The sequence below is a fragment of the Falco cherrug genome, chromosome 3 (genome assembly GCF_023634085.1).
Source record: "Falco cherrug isolate bFalChe1 chromosome 3, bFalChe1.pri, whole genome shotgun sequence".
In the NCBI taxonomy this organism is placed as follows: Eukaryota; Metazoa; Chordata; class Aves; order Falconiformes; family Falconidae; genus Falco; species Falco cherrug.
Window position 1 is genome coordinate 15,002,208 of NC_073699.1, and position 22,869 is coordinate 15,025,076.

The window sequence follows — 22,869 nt, forward strand, 5'->3', positions numbered from 1 at the left end:
GAGAGGATCACCTTCCTCGACTTGCTGGCCCTCAAACCATGCTGCTCTGTCTAAGCAGATTGCATTAGTTCAGTCTTAGGTAGATAAAGCCTTTTCTAAAATTGATGCTGAGATTATTTAAAAATACCCCAGAGACTTTGTCAAAAAAAAAAAAACCAAAAAAAAAAAAACCAACAGAAAAACCTTTATGATTGTTGATTTAGTCTTGGCCATATCTCATTTTAAAAAGTGCTGATGGTATTATGGTAGCTTTTTAGGAAAACTTCAACTTGAAATTTCATTAAAACAGTTAATTTAAAAGAAGAAAACTAAGCAATAACTAGTCATTCAGCCATCAGCAACATTTCAAAACAAAGGTGGGTACATTCTAACAAATGTCATTAGTCTTCCTGGAGGCTGAACAATACACAGTAATTGTGGTTCGTCTTTCTTGGATGTTTTACATATGACAGATTTTTTTAAATCAATGTTCTGAGGTTGCAGTGATGTGTATTTAAGGACTTCTAAGGTCTTTATTTCTATACATTGCCCTCTGTCTCACTATAGTGTGGCTTAGTATAATTACAATGTTGTCTGTCCCAACCTCTGAAGAGCCAAGAACTCTGCCTGTAGCCTGGTGATAAGCAGAGACCAAGACTCCCCTCCAGAATTGCCTGTGCCTTTGAAAGTTCTCACATTTTTTGATGCCAGTTTGTTGGGCTACTAGGAGGAGGGTAGCAGTGGATACTACAGACTCCTGACTTACTGGGATTCCTGAGAGCCTGAGTCTCAAAAGCAAAGACATGTTTTTCTGCTGTTGCCTTTCAGTGTGACCTTGAAACTGGGTTTCTGTTTCTAATACTGGTTTTGATGATTAATTTTACACTAGTGATGGAGCCGGCACTCTGTGGTAGCCACTGTGATGCTGTAGAAAGTTGCCACCTCAGTGCCAGAGCCTTCAGTGTTTCATGTTCAGTTTTGCACAAGAGTGATAGAGATCAAACGTGTCTCATTACAGTAAAGTTGTGAACTGAAGAAATGGGAAGAATTTTGGCTTTGCTATACTCGCCCATTAGTCCTGTAGAGGTTTTCATATACCACTGTTGCAGTCACTGCATACATCTTTCAAGTTCAGTTCTTTGTTAATTCAGTTTCCCATAGAAATATCAGTAACTGCAAATCTCCATGGGCTGTTCCATGGTGCATTTTCTTTGTCTCAACTCCGTAGCTGTAGTTATTTTTCTAGTCTTAATTCAGAGGTTCCCCAGGCTCCCCAGATGTTGTCAGAAATGAACTTTGAACATTCCACACCTCCATCTGGGCTGGCTGGTGCTCTTGTCTCTTCAGTTTGAGACCTCAGGGAAGGATCATGTACAAGATTAGTGTCAGCTTGAACACTCACCTTACAGATAACACTTAAGCATAACCAGATTCAGAATAGACTTTAGCTTAAATATCCCTAAATATCTCTTTGGGTCTTGAGATCCTCCAGAGCATTAAGTGTCTTCTCATGTTGCTCATTATTGTCTGGAGATAGGGGTGTGTGATGTGGGACATTGATTTTTTTGCTAGTGGTAATGCGCAGAAGCTTTGGAAGAGAAAGGACCTAGGTGCTTATCAGAACTTTGAGTTAGCTCCCTCTGTATTTCTCAGATGCCTTCCACCTCCCATCCTTCCAGCCTTGGGACTACTGGACCATCTGGTTGCTGCTGTTTGGGAGGAGCAGTCAGGAGGGTTGCAACGTGCAATAGAACAAAAGAATGATGCTGCTTTTGTCCAGAGCCCTCACTCTGCAGCATAGGTGCTGTGCAAAAAGTCACAAAAGTACAAATGCACAGAAATCATTCTTTTAAGACAAGTAACATGTTATTACCTTCCTCTTGCAGCTTGGAAGCAAGCCCATAGCTGGGGCTTGTGAGATTAGTCACTGGTCAACTCTTACAACATTCCTGTGCTGTGCTGAATGACTGAGAGCTGACCTGCTGATTTTAAGCCCTGCCTTATGCTTGTACAGTTTCTGTCTTGATATATAGTCTTTTGGCTGCGACGCTGTTAACAAGCATGTGATTTTTTTAGGTCTTTTTCCTTAGTGACAGCTAGGCCTGGGCTCTGTAGATATGTTTTTCCATTCCCTTCCAGCCTCTCCAGCCTGTCCTCTGTCAAGATGTCTCTTCTAGCAATAAGCAATCTTTTGCCTTCCCTTGGTGATGGTGTAGCTTGTGCTTGGTGGGGGCTTGAGCTTCCTTCGCTTTTCCCTAGGATTGACCCTGCTGAGGATCTTAGAGACGTCTGCTCTCTTCCCCTCGTGTCGTGGCACCCTGTCTTGTGTTGTACAGGGTGTCTATTCCCATCTGTTTGCTGGCCATAATTGAGGTTATGCAGAATTCCAGCTCCTCTTTCTCCAGGCCCAACGTATGTGCTGGGTTTCTGCTTGCTCTGTCCTGGTGCCAACCCTGTTCGTGCTCCTTTGTCCCCCCTCTGGAGTTACTGCCCAGCATGGTGCTGACCTCTTTCCCTCTCTCTTTGCCTGTGCTACTTGGATGCTGCTCTGACTCTGTCCTGTCTCATGGAAGGAGTGGATGCGTAGGGAGCGGGAGGCAGCCACACAGCAACTTGAGGAGGAGGCAGAGGTGAGGAGCATGGTGGGAGGGTTGGAGAGTCACAGAAAAGGGATGCAACTGGACTTGAAGGCCGGAGAAATTGCTAGAAGTGCACATTCCCCATAACTTACGTTCTCCACCCCCACCCTCTGCACCCCCACCCCCACCCCCCAAAAAAAGAAAAAAGACTTGGGTATAGGAGAAGATACCAGAAATTAAGAAATCTGTAATGTGATTGAGGAAGGAATGGTGGAAAACAGTGGCTAGAATTAGAAAGGCAGACAGAAACACAAATGCAAAGCGAAATCAAATGAAATTATACAATGAGTGTGAGTTAAGGTTGAGAAAAGATACCGTAGAGGAATTGTACGTTTGCACTGCCAGATGTCTCCAAATTCAGACTGGAAGCCTTTCTGGATGCTATTTGGACAAAACTGGTATGTATGTCATGTTCTCCGCCCCCCCTACAAGGGAGTGGACATGTACAGGTGGGGGCAGGAGGAGTGGTGGGGATCTGTGCACTAGTGGGTGACCAAGGGCCCAGAGCAACGTGTTCCCTGCAGGATTTCTCAGGCCCGCCCTCTGTCATGGATCCCCATGGTTGCGTTTGGAACAATTCCAGGTTCATTTTCAGGCAGTGGGGAACTTTCAGCAGTTTGGAGATAAGGCCTTGCTTATTACTAGGGGTGGTGTCCTTTTAATTGCTCTTTCTAGTTGATTTAGTTGACTGCGGGCCTGATCTCTTCCTGGTGTTTGTGTTTTTTTGCTCTTCCCCTTGCCCCTCTCCAGAATATCACCAGTGAGCCTTTGAGACTGGACTATCGGACCCTGGCTGCTTTGCCCAGCAGTGGCTTACAGAGAGTCAATCGCACTGTAAGTGAGGGGCTGTTGAGGTGTGGGTCCATGCGTGGGGGAAGCCGTGGTTCTGTCACTGCCCTCTCCTTGTGCCCTGGTGTGAGAGATGACAGTGCTCTCTGCAGAGGAAAACTGGGAAGCAGAACTGTGGTAGCCTTTGACACTGGAACAGGAGGTAGCCACAAAAGAAAGATTAGAGTATGGAAATAAGGAGAGCAGAAAGCCAGGTCGCTTTCCATTTTGGAAAGGGAGGCAGCCTGCATAATTGCCAAGGCACAGGAGCGTCTTGAACAAGGCAGAAAGAACAGCCCAGCAGGAAAGAAGGGTACAGTGAATTTGTCATGGAAGGAAGCAACTCCTGAAAGCTGCAGAGGAGGGAGGGGAAAGTCCTTCCTGGCACAGAAGATGACAATGTTGCGTGCACAGCTAAGTTGTAAATTCATTGTGGAATGGTGTTTGGAGAGGAGGAGGGATGCAGCGTGCTGATACCAAAAGTATTGACAGAAAGTCAAGATCCAGCTAGGACTGCAAAAGTCGAAGTGGCAGTGATTACATATCATGACTTAGCCCTGATAAGGGATTCTCCTGCCCGTGACCTGCATTTCAGTCCCTGATAAGTAGTGGCAGCTCAGCCAAGAGAAAATCCAGGTTTCACAAACTTCACAGATTACAAAGTCTCTCCTGTGTTGTTTAAAATCTCACCTCACCTCTCCATCTTTGCTTCCTTTGTTCGTGTTTTATCTTCCTTGCATCGTACCTGTTCCACCGCGTTTCTGCCTGCTCCTTCACACACATCTTCAGTCTTCACCTCCATTCCTTTCCTACTTTTGCAGCAAGACGACTCTGTGCTGTCATCATCAGATTCTGCATTCCCATTCTGTCTTTTCAGAATCATCTCTTTTACCTTTACTGCTTCCACTTCATTCCATCCAGACAGGTCTCCTCTTCTATTAATCTGTCCTCTTGTTGACTTCAGGTCCTCTTGCTTTTCCGCTTTCATGCTGATCAAAGCCCTGCTTTGTCCCCAGCTTTGTCTCGTTTTGTTCCTCCCCATACTCCTCAGCTTTTGGCTTTTCTCTCCTGGCTATTCACACAGAAAAGTGTTACCAGGAAAAGATTTAACGTATTTTTAGCCTGTCTTAGCGTAACTTAGTAGATGGAAACAGGGGGAGAGCCAGCCCCATGCAAGCAGCTGCCTCTTTGCTGAACAGCCCTAGTGTCGTCCAGAGCAGAGCAGCATTTGAGAACTTGTGCCTTAGCAGCCCGTGTCAGCCCAGGAACGCCTGGCACTGGAATGTGGGGCTGAACACGCTGGAATGCTGGGGTGTATGGGCAGCATCTATAAATGTCCCATTTCAGGGGAAGGGCCAATTGGTGCCCATGTTTATCTTTTTCCAGCTGTCATTTGCCCAGCCCTGTCTTAGCTGTGTTTGAAAACGTGTGTCTGCCTAGATCATGAGTACAGGGAGATACGGGCTTCAAGGACAGCAGGGTTCTGGTGTTCCCTCAGGAGCTGCACCTAGCCTGTTTGGTGGCTGCCTGGAAGACTCACACACAGATCGGTCCAGCCAGCAGAAAAGCACGCAGTTCAATTAACAGATTATTAATTCAGATCTCCAGACACTCTTGAGTGGATTAAGATGACTAATGCTATTGCCCAGTTCCTGTATTATTTTTTTTTTCTTTCTTTCCTGTCTCTAGGCCAGCTTGCTCATTACATACATTCTCCTTTAAACAGTGTCTACATATCTTTTGCTGCCATATAGTTCCCTGCAAGGGAGTTGTAAGGCCTGCCTGCTGTTCTTCACACTGTTGAGCAGGAGGACGTGCAGACCTCTTGTCACGACTGCTGTAGATTGTGGGTGGAATTTGTCATGAGGATTCCCCAAGAATTGCCCCTAAAGAAGGGGGCAGATGGTTGTCTGTCTTGGATTAATCTGTATTGCTGCACATTGGTCCTTTTGCGAGCAAGATTTAACAGAGGCTTACTGAGATGCAAGCTGGTTTTATTTGTATACTTTTAAAACCCCAACTGAAAAATTCTGGTTGAAAGCTGCACGAGAACACTCATCTCAGTGATGCCCTCTGGCTATGCTGGCTTCCCAGTACCTTGATGTCTGCAGAGTTCCCAGTGCGCTGCCATGTCTGGATACTGCCATCACAGTAATAAAAGAGCTATTATAGTCTGTCTTCTGCATAGCACAGGCTTGAAAACCATCCCCATGAATGACTGCATCTAGCCACAGCAAAACATTTCCAATCCAGTGTTGCCTTCTAGACTATAAGAAGTGAAGATTTTACATCTGTCATTAGCATGTCACCATGGTTAATTAGTTAACAATCTGTACTTTCTAGTCTGAATCTGTTTCTCATCAATTTCTTGCCCTTGATTCTTTCTCTGTTCTTGTTCATTAGATTTAAAATTAGATTTGTTTCAGTGTCTGGGGCAAAGTGATGGATCAGAACTGCAAATGCATTTCTTCTGTATTTGCCTTGGAGGATGCAGGGTAAAACATGATTGTCCTCTCTGCTAGACCGGGGAGTGACGGAGGCAAGGCTGGGAGAAGCACACTGCATTGCCAAAATCTTCGCTTGCCCAAAATAGTAATTGTTGCTTGTCTGATAAAAATAGCCCACTGTGAAGTAGAGGGAGCGAGGCATCCTGCACTGGAATATACACTGCTGCAGCAGAAGCACTGGAGATTAAAGCATGGGGGAGATGAAGCTAAGTTCCAGTCATGTCCATGAACAAAATAGGGATTGAGGCTCCCTGTGGACTATCAGACTTCATGTAGTCTTGGTGGGATGCCCATCTCTACAGTACCCTAAAAGTGTTGTTTAATTTTTCCCTTTCTGCAAAGCAAGGTAGGCCTTGGTGGTGGGATTCACCTGGAACCTGGCTTGGTCAGTGTTCGTGCTCTTCTGCATGACAAGGGAAAGTGGCCGTGGTGTTGAAGGGGCCTGGCTGTAGGGTGGACAAACCCACTCTGCAGTGGTGGATCGCTGGTAGCAGTTTAATTACAGCATCCCCAATGAACAAACAGTGTTCATGAAAGTTCTTTTTGCCTGGCATAACTTTATGTGCACTAGAGCTTTTGCTAGTGTAGTTTATGGCACTCAAGGAAAAGAAGGTTGGAATTTGTGGTGTGTGGGGTTTTTTTACGCTGGGGATTTTTGGTAGGGTTTTTTTACGTTGGAAAGTCAAATAGCTACAATAGCAAAATTTCCAAGGGTAGCACAGGCTTCGCTGTCTGAGGAAATACGATATGGGCCAGGGCTCTGCCAGCCACTGCTTTAGGTTAGGCTGGGGTTGAGGGGTTAGGGGAGGGCCTCAGAAATTCCTGAGCCTCTCAGCTGCCATTGTAGTCACCAGCCCACCCAGCCCTTGAGAGCTATTTTTGTGAATGCTGCCATGACACAGGAGTTGGAGAATGTGCTCTGAGCAGAAGAGGTCTTTCTGCTCCCTGGCAGGCACTTGGATAGAAGGAGATTTGATCATTGCTCTCTGATTATCTCTGCTTCCCTGAAGAAGGCTTTGGCCGGGGTAACAAACTCTATTTTTTAGTATTAGAAGAGGAAAGGTCAGTGCTTCATTTTGGATGGGTGCAGTTGAGCCTAGGCAGAACTGGAGCCCTGTTTCAGTCCTGCGTTCAGTAAGAGTGCACAGAGGGATCTGTGCTCTGTTAGCTGTTATTTAGCTCCCTGTTACTTCTTGGTGTGTATTTTGATGAAGTGGGGCCGTAAAGCATCTTTGTCTGTGCAGGTGTGATGGGAAGGCAGGGGGTAGAAGATATGGTGATAACTGTGTAACTGTATGGAAATGGATTGGAGCGAGGGGAGAGGTGTTACGGGGCGTGACATGACAGTGCTGGAACTAGTTGAAAGCATGCTGGGGTGAGACAGTTGGTGTTTGGCTGTGTGGTGGTGGAGTTGAGTTGAGGATGTGCTGCAGTGAGATGGGAGAGGATGTGTGCTCACGCGGGTTTGGGCAGTCAGTGTTGCTAGAGAGCAGCAGTGTTAGTGGTGAGCTGCTGGAGTGCAGGCTGGAATGTGTATGAGAGCTGGCAAAGTGCAGGGAGCACGGTTGTGCCTGTCAGCTACTTGGTGGATGTGGTGCATGCTGACAGCAAGGTCCTCTCTTGGAACTAGTATTCAGGATCGCAAGATAGGTGGTAGAGTAGAAGAGAGGGAAGGGATGGTGGTGTGGGCGTTAGTAGTGGAATTCTTCTTTCCCCTGTCCTTCAGCATCAGCAGCTGCTCTGTGTTTTCTCCTTCCTCTCCTTTACTCCATTCTCCTTATTTCTTTCTGATCCTTTTGTTTTCCTCTCAGCTTGTTCAGTATAATAAGGCCAGCTCCAGAACGGAGGGCGACTGCGCTATGCTGTCCCTGCCAGTGGCGCAGGACAGCCGGGATCCATACCCAGAAACAGCTGCAGGCCTGACCATCGGAAGCGTGGCCAGCCTTCCTCGGGATCCCGCACCACCTGACAAGTGCACGAGCGGGGCAGAACAGCCCCAGCTAGACAAGCAGGATCCCACGGGTTGCCCCTTGTCCCGGGACCAGATGCCAAAGACGCCAGAGCAAGAGTGTCTGATCGACTCTCAGCCGATCCTCTTCAGTGAGAACCCCTTTGTGGTGGCTAACCGCAGGGGGAAGGCAGCAGGCAAGGCTTGCCTGGGGGGCCCGCCCCTGGGCTATGGCAGGGGGGGAGTGCTGAAGACCAACCTTTACTCCAAGGCAAGCGGTCCCACGGCATGCTGTGTGTGGCATGCAATCACGCAGTGAAGGCCACCTGCCTTCTACTAAACCTCCGCGCATGCACCGGACCCCAGATGCCGGCCAGCACGAGGCCTGTGCGGCGGGGGCTGGTCCCACCTAACACATGTGCTTCTCCAGCGTTGCGTGCGGAGGCTGTCAGTCGCTGACAGTCGGTGAATTGTCTTCCAGCCACTAATGCACCCCAGCCATTGCCGAGTGTGCATGCTGCTGAGCCCCTCTTTGAGGGGAGGCAGTGACGTCAGGCCCGACTTTCCTGGTGTCTCTCTGGGTGGGCAAGAGCCAGGCTAGGAGCAGCCGTGTTCCCTGTCCGCTGTGGTCGTGAGCGGGGAGCTGACGGGGCTTGTAGGAGAGCGGCAGCGGTGTCACGCTTCTCTGGGCCTCAACAAACAGCTGCTTTTAGACTTCGGAAAACCAAGAGGCGGTACAGCTGACGTAGTTCATCTACAGCCCAGGAGCATGCTGTTCTTTGAAGCGACACATTTCAGTATATCTAGACTTCCAGATTTCAAGGGAGAGCTTTGCTTTATGCTGTAGGAAATCTGTATTGAACTTTCTCACGGTCGCACAGGAAGCCTGTGGCAGAGCAAGGGCTGGACCCAAAAGCTGGGGTGATCGGCACCACACCGCTCTCCCCTTCCTCCTTTCTCAGCCTTTTGGGAGGTCTGAGAAGCAAAAGAGCTGCTAACAAACAGACACGCACACACACAGAGAAGAAAAAACCAACCAACAAACAAAAAAACACCCAGCTGTAGTTCTCTTAGATGTTTTTAGCCTAGTTCCTTGGTGAGAACTTTTTTTCTACAGATGTGTAGGCAGATAAAAGCATAAAGCAAGGCATGTAGTTGAATCTCTATAACCTCTCAGTATATTAAAAGTCAAAGGCTGGTTTGGATGTTACAGATAGCCAGCTTTAGAGTTCAAAAGATCAAAAAAGCGGCGGTCACAAAGCACTGACCCTTTTTGCAGGCAGACTTTATGCCAGATCAGCTAGCATCACTCCGGAGGCAGGTGTCACAGTTAGCTGGAGCTAATCTAATTCCACCTTGCTGTCAGAAGGGACCGGTTCCTCCCGCCTCTGCACGTTCTCCTGTGTGCTGACACCAGAACTGCAGCACTCATGTGTCAGCTGGGTTAGGGAGCTGAAGCCCCTGAAAAAGTGTGTTGTAGATCAGCTCCTTCCTTGGGGTTGGTGCATGTGCAGGCCCACGAGGGGATTTGGATAGTCGTAGCTGGAAGCAAGGTAAGCAAGAGCACTCTTTGCAGCGTTTCCATCTTTAGGCATCTACAGTACTTTTTTAAACCGTGTTCCTTAATCCTGTGGACAGGCTGTAGGTAATTACTGGGGCTCTGCTCTCTGGTTCTGCCTGTTGGGGCTGGCTGTAGGCTGGCGCAGCCTGAGCGTTGGTGATGCTATTTTCCTGTGGAAGGGGCAAGAGCCCTGTCTTAACTCTGCTCTGGGCTACTCCTGAAGGTCTTACCGGTACAGCAACAGCCATGGATGTGGCTGGGGATGAAGCTTGTCTCCTTTTAGTTGGGAGTGGCTTTTTTTGCTTGGTGTCTGTACAACGGGAGATTTGCCTAGGCTGTCTTCCAGTCTGTTGAGGGCTAAAGAGAAGCTGGGGGGTGAACCGGGGAGGATTCCCAGGGATGTCTTACAGGGCAGAAGGCTTTAACCAGATTCAGTTGGCCTTGCAGGGCATTTGGACATGGTCTCCGTTCCAGTGTTTAATGTCGTTCCCTTGCTGTTTCTAGCACTTCTTGCAAGTTTCTGCCATGTGATGGCTCCTTTTGGGCCCAATGCTAACTCTGCTATCTCGCGGCAAGGTGGCCCATAGCTGGCCTCAGGCTGGGTGTTGGTGGTCTCCCTGGCCTCCTGGTCATATGGCTAAGGGAGGGGCATGGAAGTTGCTGCTGCACAGTAACTGTTTAGCTTTGTCTTCTCTCTTTCAGGCTCCTGCTGGCGAGTCTGGGACAGGAAATTCCAGGCGTGAAACGCCCTATTCTCCTAGTAATCAGCAGGTGAGACTGCCCCCCGGACAGGCAATACGGGAAAAGGCCGGGAGGCATGCGTCCAGGGCAAGCAGGCAGAAAGGCAGGGGAAGCTGGGTATGATTTCCATCCTTGAGTGTGATACCTTTGAGATGGAGGGGTATCCGTCACAGCAGGCAGCTAGAGAACTAGGGGAAGAAGTCTGCTCTTTCACAATGTCTCAGAGACCCGGGAGTATAATTAGCTAGTCATAAACTCAGTGGGAAGTTATTGCTCTGAGGGGTAACTTAATTTGTGGGGTAGTAAGCAGGGGAGTACCTAGGCTGACTGCAGAATGGTGGTTGTCTGTCTCTCTTGAGAATGGCCTCACCAGTGCTTTGTACATTTAATTCTGGCAATCGGTATGTCAGAAGAAATGGAAAATTCAGGATCTGGAGAATCATTTCGAGTCTGTAAACCCGTGCTACTCAGTCTCCCGAAGAGATCCCTAGTTCTGTTTGTGACACTGCCAGCGAGCCACATCAACTGTTTGGAAGAAAATCAAAGGATCCTGCAGCAGACAGTTATAGGTTAGCCTACCCTTAGGGAATGATTTTCTAAAGCTCTTCGGTTAGAGGCCAGCTTTCACCCTGAAAATGAGAAGTTTCTTTATTTGTTGTAACTTTTGATATTTTTTTTAATTATTTTTTTTGTCAGCATTACTTATTCTTACTAGCCGTTCTTATATCAAATCTCATCTTTTCTTTTAAATCTTGCTAAGGCTTTGATCTCAGTTTTCACCCTGTGGCAGTAGGTTTCACAAGGTAGTTGAGCCTTTTGAAGTTAAATACTCTTAAATGGATTTTTTAGATTTTCCCTTCATAGTCATTACATGTTATTGTTTTTTATATTAGCGTACTGGATTGAACTGAAAATTGTACTTTGTACTCCATCTTTAGTTGTTTTGTGTCTGTTGCATTCCTTTTGGAGTGGAACTGCTCTCCAACTATTTGGTCCCACTATGGCACTTACCTGATCTTTACCTGAGTCATTTCAGTTCTCTAAGCTGGACAAAAGCGGTCTGCTTTTTTGCTAGGTCAGTTCAGCTTAGTGAGATGAATTGCATCATCTTGGGGTGACGTGACATTTAACACAACTCAGGAGAAGGGCCGGGACCGTGTGGCTGGGAGCAGTGAGCAGGTCAGTGGAGTTGTAGTGAGCAACAGTTCACTCCATCTTCTGTTACTTCCTTGGCCTATCTTGCATCTCCCTCAGTTCTTAGATCCTTTGAAACTGAGTGACCACCACAGTAGGATTATAAGATACTATTAATTTCAGTGCTTCCTCTTCTAGCTGCATATGTTTGTTTATTTGCTTTTCTGACAGCAGTTGCATACTGATTGGAGGTTTATTTTGGGGTGTTTGTAAGTTTTCCTTTTTACCACAAGTGCGCGTTTTCTTTGAGATTTTTTTTTTTCTATCTAGAAGGAAGTGGTGTGGCGATGATACTCCTCATTCTACAGCAGAAGGAGATCTAGAGATAAATTTGCTCTGTCTGTATCCTCAGCTGTCAGTTGAAAAAGAAGCTCAAATCCCAAAGGGTGGCCATGTAGCTGCTCATAGAATGATTTAGGATGAAAGGTCTCATCTAAGACCATACTCAGAGGAGGTCCAATTAGATCAGGTTACTCAGGGCCATGTCTGGTGAAATTTGGAACACCTAGAGATGGAAAGTCTGCGTCTTTTCTAGGCGCCAGCTCCAATAATTGACTACTATCATTGTGAATTTTTTTTTTTTTTTCTCCAAACTTGTGTTTGGATAGAGTGTCCCCTGTTCCAGTTTGTCATAGGCAACTTTCATAGTACCCCAATGCTTTTGTTTATCAGTGTTCTGGCATTGGAGGCAAATGTCCTTGCCACTAGCTACCCTCTGGCTATAATGCCATCTGCTCTTCTAACTCGGGATGGGCTTGCTCAATGCTAAATTGTTTGTCTTCAGAGTCTACTGGTTTGTCATTATCCAGCTCCTGTGGCAACAGTGACCTCTTTGTCTTCTCAAGCAGTCATCGACCTGACAGTGGGAACTTTCCAGGTGAAACCGTTCACTCTCTCCTGTGTAGGCTCTGAGAAGAATAAACAAGGTCTCACTAATGCATTTTATGGAGTTAAGAGCACCCCAGAAGCATTTTTGAAGATGCATCTGTTTGCCTTTCCAATTTTAAGTTGAATGTCTCAAATTCCCAGTTACGTAGACTTGCTGTAATTTGTAGTCTGTTCTGTCACTTCAGGTTTTTTGTGTCATGAATTCTCTGTAGCTTCAGCAATGTATTGAATAATCTATACAGCTTTTTCTTGGTTTTCTCTGTTATCTCTCTGTTCGGAGATGCATATGCCATGAGAGATCCTATTAATTTCTTGAAGCATTTGTAGCCAATTTCATGACTTTGTCCTTTATTTTAGTCTTTTAAGGCCTTCAGCAGGTTTGCTCGCTGCTTTCAGTTCTGAGATCTAGTCTGTGTGTCAATTTTGATAACCTTTTCCTTACTTGGTCTGTGGCTGTTATGAATTAGTGACTCTGGCAGTTGTTCTTGAAGATGCCTTGGTGCCGCAATGCTGAGCGTCTTGCTAGTGGCGTTCTCAACCCTGCATTCTGTACCTGAGCTTTCTGTCATATTTACATGATTTAATACTTTCTGGATTAGAGCCTTCCACATCAGTCTCCTGCGTGTCAGGTAAGGTTGTATCTGGTAGATTTAGTTCTCTCTGGACAGTGAATGTTATACAACATGGAACAGATCCAACACGTAATACTGGAGGACACAATCGCTAGCCTTGTGGCTTGTACATTTTCTAGGAGTTCAGGAGACTTGACCTCCAGGTTGTTGCTCCACATTAGAGGTTCCAGAGAATTGTGTGTCTTAATTCTCTGCCACCATCTATTTTAAATGTAAATTCTTTGCTTTTGACATCTTGTAGTCCAGCCAGAATGTATAGCCTTATTTCAGAGCTCTCAGAGAATTACTGGGCGAAGCTGAATCCTTTGTCCTGAGGCTGACGTCGCGATGGTCTTGCCTGGCCTTGACTTCTGCAAGCTTCTGATGGGGGAGGAAGCAGGCAGGGGGAGGATGGAGGTTTGTGGTGGATCAGTCTGTGCGTGCCAAGGAGGGCAGAGGGGCTTTCTCCACAGCAGAGAGCAGGGAGCTGTGTGGGGACACTGACAGCTCTGGGTAGCTAGTCTCTGTGCTGGGAAAGGTGCTTGTCTCAGCCTGTCACGCAGAAAACCCAGTCTCTTCGTTTTCTCTCCCGTTCTCTCCCCTGATGATCCTCCCTGGCATTACCCCTCTCCAGACGCCTGCAGCCCCTCGGCCTGCTCACCTGTCAGGCAGGGAGACCCGCTTTGTAAGTGCCCCTTGGTGTGCAGTGTGCGCTGCTGCTCCATGCTGCTCTCACCCAGCACCGCTGCTCCTCGTCCCTTCCTCCAGCTCTGCCTTCCCCAGTTCTTGGGCTTGGTGTGCACTGAGGGCTTGCTGCAGAGAGCAGCACCCAGGACGGCCAGGCCAAGGCATGAGAGGCTGTTGTTCCCCGCTAGCCACTGCTGAGATGGCATCTGTGAACGCTTCCTGGCAGAGAGGCTGTGGTGCTGATGGCTTTGCTCAGGCTCAGTAGCAAGCGCAGAGGGCAGGGGATGTAAACAAGGGCCAGGACCAGCTGAGCTGGAGCAGAGAGGGGGAGGATGGGGGGTCCGTGCGCAGAGGTGTGCAGGGGGAGTGGTGAGTGCCTTCTCACACAGCAGAGGAGCTGGGAGAAGCTCTCGCGGGTGGGCTCTGGACTGCTCCCCACATGCAGAAAGTATGGCAGGGCTTAGTGTGGGACTTGGGGCCTTTTGCTCATTACAGGGCGGGCAGCGGGGCAGGGGAGGAGTTGAGTTTTGTGTTCATTCTTTTGTGGAGCAGGGTAAACTAAAGGCTTCCTGTATGGACTCCAGATTTACACCTGTGTTTCTGTTTTCAGGCTTCCATTAACTTCATTACATCACAGGATGACAGCAAATCAGTAAGTACATCCACCGTGAGACCTTATTGTAGTGTCCCTATGCAGTCTCCAGCGCATAGAGCTTGCCTCTTCTGTGTGTGCTCACTTCCAGCCCTGCAAGCCTCACTGCTGGCTCTTATTCTGTCTTCTTCGGTCCTCCACTTATACCTGAAGTTTGTACAAATGCACTGTCTTAAAAATTGTCAGTTTGAAAACTTGATGCAAGTGTTTTTGCGGGTTTTATTCCTGTTTACCCTTACAACTTTCACTTGTGCAGTTCTTGCTGGCTTACTCAATTCCTGCTTCTACTCTTTTTAGTATTAGATGTTCACTTTCACCCAGCATCTAGCAGTGATGACATATAGGTCAAATCTCCGACTCTTGTCTCTGCTCTTCTATCTGCATTTCTAACTGGAGCCCTAGCTGGCTCTCAGTTCATTTTCATCCCCAGCTTTTGCCAATACCCATTCCTGGCTGATGTTTTGCTACTGTGTCTTCTGTTCATGATGCTTATGTTCTCCAAGCTTTGACATACTCATGCCATACCCCTCTGACCCTTGCAGTTGCTACTTGTATGCCAGATTCTTCCTTTGTCTCCTGGCCTTCTCTGCAACCCATTGGTCCTGTTGTGATCGTGACTTGTCTGAATCTCTTTGCCTGTCCAAAATACTTGCACTAGAGGCATTGTTCGGTGTATGCTTTAGTAGCTCTCCCAGTAATAAGCAGTAAGCAGCACAGCTGAGGAATTGAGCTCAGATGCATGAATTTGTCTTATTCACCTGCATGGCAGAGACATCTAGCTGCCCTAACTGCTCATTTCTCTTCTCTCTCTCCCCACACCCTTCCTGTGCCTTTCCCCCTGTTATGTGGTATTGACACAAGCAGACCAAGCCAGGCGTCATTCAGCCTCTTTCCCGAGTGCGACAAAATGCTGCCTCACGTAATTCGGAGGACGGGGACAGCCCCAACCCCTTCCAACAACCTGAGCTGTGCTTCAATATCCAGAACTCTGTAAGTGGCCTGCAGTTCCTTCTTGCTAAGCTATGTCTATTTAGGTTGCTATAGTGCGGCTGTTTCTGGTGGGTAGGCTGAACTCTCCCTCCCAGAGTGGATTTTGTAGTTTAAAGACCACACGCCGTAGCCAAGGCTGGTCTTGTTTATGCATCAGTCTGGATGCCCTGGGTAAGAACCCTTCACAAGTAGAGTCACAGACAGTGCATCCCATTTATTTTTTGAACATAGATGAACCTCGCCAGCCTGCCTTGTGTCTGTCTTCATTTACCCATTCAAAGAGTTAGTGTTGTTGCTGAAATCCCCAGAGCAGTTACAGTTTTAGGTCCTTATTTAGGTGTTGCATTCTGTTGAGCCATAAATCTTTTGGAACCTTTGTCTATCAACGTCATGCATCTTGGAACAAGAACCAATGCCATCTTGCTGATAATAAGTTTTATGATTTGCAAAATGATTGGTTTTGAAAGATGAATATTCCCTGGGCTGTATGTTGATGGGAGAGAAAGATGCAGGTATTTTGGTCTTTGTCATGACAGAAGCCTTGCATACCCGCAGTATAGTCCTTCTCTTTTTATTGGAGATTATATGACATGGTACCAAATTAGAGACCTGATTTGCAGACAAACAGCTATATGTAATCCATGTATTTGGCCAAGATTCACACATTTTACAATCTCTTCTGGTCTTGGATGTGCTGTTTTTTAGCCTGTGCAGAAGGGAACATCATCAAACAACATCATTTAGCCTCCATCCAGGACAATGAAAAAACACAAACACCTAAAACTGAGTTAGTACAGTTAGAGGGATTGAAGGAATGAAGCAACTAAAGGGGATTTGTGGAGGTTTCATTTTCCCCCTACTCCCATTAATTTTTGTGATGCTTTGAGCAGATTATCCCAACTCTTTTTTCCTGCCAGAATGTGATAGGAGAGGTCACAGGGAAGATAGATAGCAAAAGACCAGCAAAGACAAGTGGTGAGCAGTAGGAGGGTCCTTTTAGATCTTATCAGATGTTTCTGAGTAAGTGGAATTCTGTGGAAGGAAAATTTGAGATCAAAAGCAGGTCTTCTCCAGATTATAGATCCCTGAATGGGTTGCCACTTTGGTTTAGGAGATGGTGACCATTAGCCTTGAAGTACGAAGTACACACTGGTTGTTTTCTAAACAGAAGTACAATAGCCACTGTAAAAATAAAAAAGAGAATAATGGTTCCCCTCCCATGAAGAAGGCCCCTGTAGTCAGAAATGCCAGATAAATCCAGGGCTTGTCTTCTAATTTTCTAATAAACTAAATGTGGCTTGTTCAATCCAAAGTGTAGGGGTCAGAGTCAACTGTATAGGCTGTCTTATTCCAGCCCTGAAAGCCCACTGATGCAAGTAGGCATGTGCTAGTTGAATTGGGTGGAAATCCTTAAGGACTGTGACAACAACATGGCCCCTTGGCCAAGAGATCCGTCACAAAATTCTAGTCCAAGTCAGTGAGGACCTGTACCACCAGAAGTATCATTCCTCCTCCATCCAAGAAATAAAACAGGGCTGTGATTCATGTGCTGCTGAGTATAACATGTATGCAACGTGCTGCTCATGTTTCTGCCTGAGGCTGCAGGAGCTGTCCCTTACGTATTCCACTCTTCAGGCTTTGCAGGCTGAGAGTTGTGCTGTGTTTCCGCCATGTTTGGGTTTTTGTAACATCTGTGGTTATCTTTACCTTCTGTCTTTGTCCCTGTAGCAAAAGCCACCTTCACCACCCTCTCCTGACGAGATCCCCATCAATGTCAAGCAAGCATACAAGACCTTTGCAGCAGTGCCCTTGTCACACCCTTTGCTTGAGACACAGGTAACTAGTGCTGGCTGGGGGGGGGGGGCGGTGTGTTACACAGCTGTACAAACGCAAGAATGAGTATCGCAGGCAAGCAAGGGAAGTATGCGGATAGGAAGGAGGTAGTGATTTGTTTCCTCCAAATAAAGCTGTCTTGAAGGAGGGATGTGTTGAGGTCCCCTTGGAAGCTGGAGTATTATTGATGCTGTGGATGGTCACCCTGCAGAATCCTGTCCATAAACATATCAGTTCCTGAAAGCTCATGGAATTCCATGTCACTGTTACTCTCCCCGAACGTTAGGATGCTGTTGCATAGCCATGCTGTTCTGATATTAAAGGAACTCTAAACATCCAGGGCCAGGCTAAACCTGCCTGAGGAATTTTTTTATTAGATTTTGATCTTGAACTTCATTGGAACTATCCAAGTTCTCCCCTCCCTTGTATTTGAATCATGGAACCGTTCAGGCTAGGTGAGGCCTCTGGAGGTCATCTGCCTCGGTCCTCCATGCAAAACAGGGCAACCTTGGAAGTTGTATGAGGTTGCTCAGGCCCAGTCCACTTGAGTTCTGAATTTCAAAAAATAGACATTCTGAGATCAGTGTGGGCAGTCTCTTCCAGTGTATGACCATCTTTGCTGTGAAGAGTTTTTTTCTGTATGTTTTATCAGAATTTCTTTTACCGCAACTTGTGTCTGTTGCCTCTCATCCTTTTGCTGTGCATCTCCAAGAAGTCTGACCCTGTGCTCTGTAAACCACCCCTCCCCCCCCCGGAAGTTGAATACAAGAATTAGGTCCCTCTCTCCTGAGCTTCTTCTTTTCCAGGCTGAACAAGCACAGCCTTCTGAGCCTCTTTTCAACTGTCATGTCCAGCAGCCCCCTAAATCATTTTGATGGTCTTCCACTTGACATGCTGCCATTTGTTAGTGGCATTCTTGTACTGGGGAGCCCCAGACTGGGCACACTGCTTTTCTAAGTGCTGAACAGAGAGGAAGGATTGCTTCCCTGGACATGCTGGCTCCACTCCAGCAGCCCAGTATGTGGCCAGCGCTTACTCTGCAAAGGCATTGTCCTGACCCATGTTCAGCATGCTGTTGAGACATCACCCATGCTGTCCTCCCTGCCTGTCCTTCCTGAAGAGCTTGTATCCGTGCATGGGAGCACTCCAGTTATGCGAGATCTGTGGAGCGATCTGTTTATAGACAGTCATGCTGTCACTTTATTTACTAGACTGAAGAAGCAGAACACTGTCCCCTTTGACACCTCATGTTTGGAAAGCCCCTCTGTTCTCTAAATTGTCTTACTGCTTTCCTTTTTGCTGGCTCTTGTCTGAATTCTTGCTGGCACATCTTGGATGCAAACAAGAGATCCTTTTTCACAGATTTCTTTCTACTGTGTTATTGTTTCTTTCTTTTTTTCTTTCTTTCTGCATCTTAATTGACAATACCTTTCCTTACATGTCAATAGATCATGCTCACCTTTTTAATTATCACACTATACTGGGAGCTATGGCTATTCCTGCAGTGGCTTGTGACAGCAACTTTGTGTTTTATCTAAGCTAATCCTGTCCTCCCACTGTCTACCTTGTCTTGTGTTGGTGCTCATCTAGCCACACACTGATCTGGTTTGCTAAATTAACATTGGTCACAAGTCTTACTTGAGTGTTTGTAGGGTTGATTTTTGGTCATTTTAGCTTTTTAGACTGATTTACTCAGAGTGGGATGACTGTCAGTAGAAGCTCAGAGTTGTTGTTGGCCAGGTCCAGGATGAGGAGGAAGTGGAACCTGTCTCTGTTGGCACCTGTGGCCTACCAGATGACCTAAGTTGATGAGTCAGGTTGTATCTTGTACGCAGATCATTTCTCCAGCTTCATAGTCTCTAGCTGGTGTATCCTGGTTTAAGGAACAACTACTGATCCTGAAGTAGATGACTTTGTATTTTGCAGTATTAAATTAAATTCTTTTAATCCTCTTCAAATCAACCTGTCATTCCAGGATGATGTTCCAAACTATTTTGAATTTTGACAATGCTAGTCCCCATTCAATGGAGTGGGATGAATGACATAATTTGCAGAGGTCTCAGACAAGTCTGCATTTCTGTGAATCTCTAGGCTGGTCTTTGCCATTCACAAGTTTTATTCACACCTTCCTGGTTTCCAGGTCAAATTTGGCAGTGAAAATGTTAAGCTAGGTTGGTCACAAAACTGATCTTCGAAATCTCAGACAAATCTATACATTCTCTTTGTTTCAGAAGTTATTTATAAAGGAGGATATAAGATTAATCTTCATTGCACCTGTTCCATTTTAATCTCTTCTATTTATTTTTGTTTTAATTATATTCATACGTGAATATTTCTGTTGATATTGAGCAGACTGATAGCTCTGCTGCTGAAATTTTTTTCTCTGCTTCTTGATTTTAAGGATATATTAGCTATTTTTTAGACATGAACTGCCACCCAATTAAACAAGCAAATTAAAAATCCATGCTTGTCAGACTTGCCATTTCACAAGTCATTTCATTCAGAACTGTTGAACAGTGATTATCTTGTTCCTGCAGGTGAGTATATTGAGCTCTTAGGCTTTCTTCTGTGTTAGCAGCAATAATTTCTATTTGCAGACATTTGCATCTTAGCTAGAGTCTTTCTTTTTTCTTCTTCCCTTCTCTGTTATTGTGCTCCTTACTTAGGAAAAATTAAAACTTTCTGTTAGTTTTTGGAGTGCATTTGAATAAAGTTGAAATTGAGAGTAGTCACTACTTGCTCTCTTCTCATGGTTCCTTTTCATTTGTATAATTAAAAAACTTTCATATTTTTAATAGCTTTTTGGCAGTTCTCATTTTACCCTTACTGATTTCTGGTTCACAGGTGGATTTTGTGAATCAGTTTCTTTTTCTGCCCCTTTAGTTCTACTCATCCAGTGTTCTGTTATTTATTCTGGTAAATATGAACTTCTTTCCTTCCTGACAGTGTTTTCGCTTCTTAGAAATACATTTTTGATAGTTGCATCTTTGATTTAAAGAAAGTCTAAACCACTAAGCCTCCTGCATCTTAAGCTAAGCCCCCTACTCCAGTTCTTCACCTAGTTCCCCATGTTTTTGAGTTTCTGCCCTTTTAAAAGTTGTCAGCATTTGTTTCTGTTTAGCCCTCAATTTATCCTAAGTCCTTATTACTCACGAATGCTAAGCCTGAAGTGTCATAGTCTTGGTTTAATTCTGGGACTGTTCTGTGAATCAGTCCATCAGCTAATGTCTGGAACTGCTGCTGTTTATGTGCCATTGGTGACACTTGGCAGGAGGGCAGGGGTGGTGGTAGAAAATTTTCTTTTTAGAACGTGCCCATTTCTCTGTATTCTTAGGAATTGCCTGGTCAGACCAGCACAGAGAATCCCAAAACTGCCCTGGAGGTGAGTTGTGGTGGCTGGAGCTGGAAGTAGGATGGGGACTCACAGAGGATTCAGGCTTTCATGGCTGCGGATGTGGAGACAGGATCACAGCGTGGGCACACAGCGGGAGGGCTGGGGAGGAGGAAGAGGGTGTGGAGCACGTGGCTGGGGTGGAGCGCGGGGCATGTGCTGGGGGTGATGTGGGGAGAGAGGTTTGGCTCGGTCGCTCTGTGTGGACAGTACTGGTGTGGCTCTTCCAGGTGGCCACGCACAGCCCCAGTGGGTTGCACAGCCCTGAGCAGAGATCCTTCCGCGAGAGGCAGAAGTATTTTGAAATTGAGGTGAAGCAACAGCAGATGGATAAGCCTCCCAAGCGTGTCTCCCTGGTAGGAGAGGATGACCTGAAGAAAATGAAAGAGGAAGAAGGTATGCTGGAATCTGCCCAAGGATATTTTCCCTGTTAAGTGAATCCTTTCTCTTTGGGAGGCATGAGAGTTGTTTTTAAAATGTTTAATAAAAAAGGCTATGCAGCATTACCACTTTGCAGTTATGGTAGACAGGTCAGAATAGAATAGACTGTTTCAGCTGAAGGGACCTACAGTGATCATCTAGTCCAACCGCCTGACCAGTTCAGGGCTGACCAAAAGTTAAAGCATGCTATTAACAGCATTGTCAAATGCCTCTTGAACACTGACAGGCTTGGGGCATCGACCGCCTCTCTAGGAAGCCCGTTCCACGGTTTGACCACCCTCTTGCTAAAGAAGTGCTTGCTAATGTCCAGTCTGAACCTTCCCTGACGCAACTTTGAACCATTTCCAGGCATCCTGGTCCTGGCTCCCAGGGGAAGAGATCATAGAATCGTTTAGGTTGGAAAAGACCTTTAAGATCATCCAAGTCCAACCACTAAGATCAGCACCTCCCTCTCCACATCCCCTCCTCAGGAAGCTGCAGAGAGCAATGAGGTCGTCTTTCAGCCTCCTTCTCTCCAAACCAGACAAACCCAGAGTTCTTAGCCGCTCCTCACAGGACTTGCCATCCTGCCCTGTCACCAGCTTTGTTGCCCTCCTCTGGACACATTCAAGGACCTCAGTGTCCAAGTGGAGACAAGTGGCATTTCTCAGGGGTCTGTATCAGGACCAGTGCTGTTTAATACCTTTGTGGGCAACATGGATGATGGGATTGAGTGTGGCCCCAGCAAGCCTGCTGACAACACTGAGCTGTGTGGTGCTGTCGACATGCTGAGGGAAGGGATGCCATCCAGAGGAACCATGACGGGCTTGAGAGGTGGGCGTGTGTGAACCTCATGAAGTTCAGCAAGGCCAAGTGCAAGGTCCTGCACCTGGGTCAGGGCAACCCCCAGTATCAGTACAGGCTGGGCAGAGAATGGGTTGGGAGCAGCCCTGTGGAGAAGAAATTGGGGGTGCTGGTGGATGACAAGCTCAACAGCACCTGACAATGTGCGCTCGCAGCCCAGAAGGCCAGCCCTACCCAGCGTGGCCAGCAGGGCGAGGGAGGGGATCCTCTCCCTCTGCTCTGCTCTCATGAGACCCCAGCATAAGACTTAATGTCCTGCTCTGCAGCCCCCAGCATAAGACTGACATGGACCTGTTGGAGTGAATACAGAGAAGGCCACGAAGATGCTCAGGGAGCTGCAGCACCTCTCCTATGGGGACCGGCTGAGAGAGCTGGGGTTGTTCAGCCTGGAGCAGAGAAGGCTCCAGGGAGACATTACAGCAGCTTCCAGTACCTAAAGGGGGGCTACAGGCAAGCTGGAGAGGGGCTTCTTATGAGGGCCTGTAGCGATAGAACAAGGAGGAATGGTTTTAAACTGAAAGAGAGGAGATTTAGATTAGATGTAAGGAAGACATTCTTTACGGTGAGGGTGGTGAGACGCTGGCACAGGCTTCCCAGAGCAGCTGTGGGTGCCCCATCCCTGGCAGTGCTCAAGGGGCTTGGAGCAACCTGGTCTGGTGGGAGGTGTCCCTGCCCACAGCGGGGGGTTGGAACTACATGGTCTTTAAAGGTCCCTTCCAACCCAAAGCGTTCTGTGATTGTATGATGACCTTCACATCCTTCTCTGGTGGGGCCCAGCACTGCACACAGTACTAAAGGTGAGCCCGCACCAGCACTGAATACAGCAGGATAATCCCCTGTTTTGACCGGCTGGTTCTGCTGTGTTTGATGCCCCCCGGGATGCAGGTTGCCCTCTTGCTGCCAGCGCACGCTGCTGGCTCCTGCTGCCAGCCGGCACCCCCGGATCCCGTTCTGCAGGGCTGCTCCCCAGACGTTCCTCTCGCCATTTATACTTGTGCCTGGCATTACTTTGTCCCATATGTGGAATCCAATGTTTGTGCTTGTTAGATTTTATGCTATTCATGATTGCCCAGTCCCTCTGCAAGGCCTCATGTCCCTTAGGAAAGTCAGCAGCACCTCCCGGTTTAGTATCATCA

At 46.9% G+C, this 22,869-nt stretch overlaps 1 protein-coding gene across 42 annotated transcripts in view; it reads left to right on the top strand.

The window, feature by feature from the left end:
- The window catches only part of SCRIB (scribble planar cell polarity protein), a 116,604-nt gene that overhangs the window by 73,541 nt on the left and 20,194 nt on the right, over nucleotides 1–22,869 (top strand). For 8 of the 42 annotated variants that reach the window (XM_055703653.1, XM_055703661.1, XM_055703662.1 and 5 more), the window contains 9 exons: nucleotides 2,553–2,609; nucleotides 3,369–3,452; nucleotides 10,165–10,233; nucleotides 13,531–13,581; nucleotides 14,194–14,235; nucleotides 15,097–15,225; nucleotides 16,954–17,061; nucleotides 20,393–20,440; nucleotides 20,680–20,845. In XM_055703653.1, the coding sequence (XP_055559628.1) occupies nucleotides 2,553–2,609; nucleotides 3,369–3,452; nucleotides 10,165–10,233; nucleotides 13,531–13,581; nucleotides 14,194–14,235; nucleotides 15,097–15,225; nucleotides 16,954–17,061; nucleotides 20,393–20,440; nucleotides 20,680–20,845 (754 nt within the window). Of the gene's footprint in view, nucleotides 1–2,552; nucleotides 2,610–3,368; nucleotides 3,453–7,764; nucleotides 10,108–10,164; nucleotides 10,234–13,530; nucleotides 13,582–14,193; nucleotides 14,236–15,096; nucleotides 15,226–16,953; nucleotides 17,062–20,392; nucleotides 20,441–20,679; nucleotides 20,846–22,869 lie in introns of those variants that run through there. The other 34 variants (XM_055703667.1, XM_055703688.1, XM_055703660.1 and 31 more) reach the window with 25 other exon arrangements.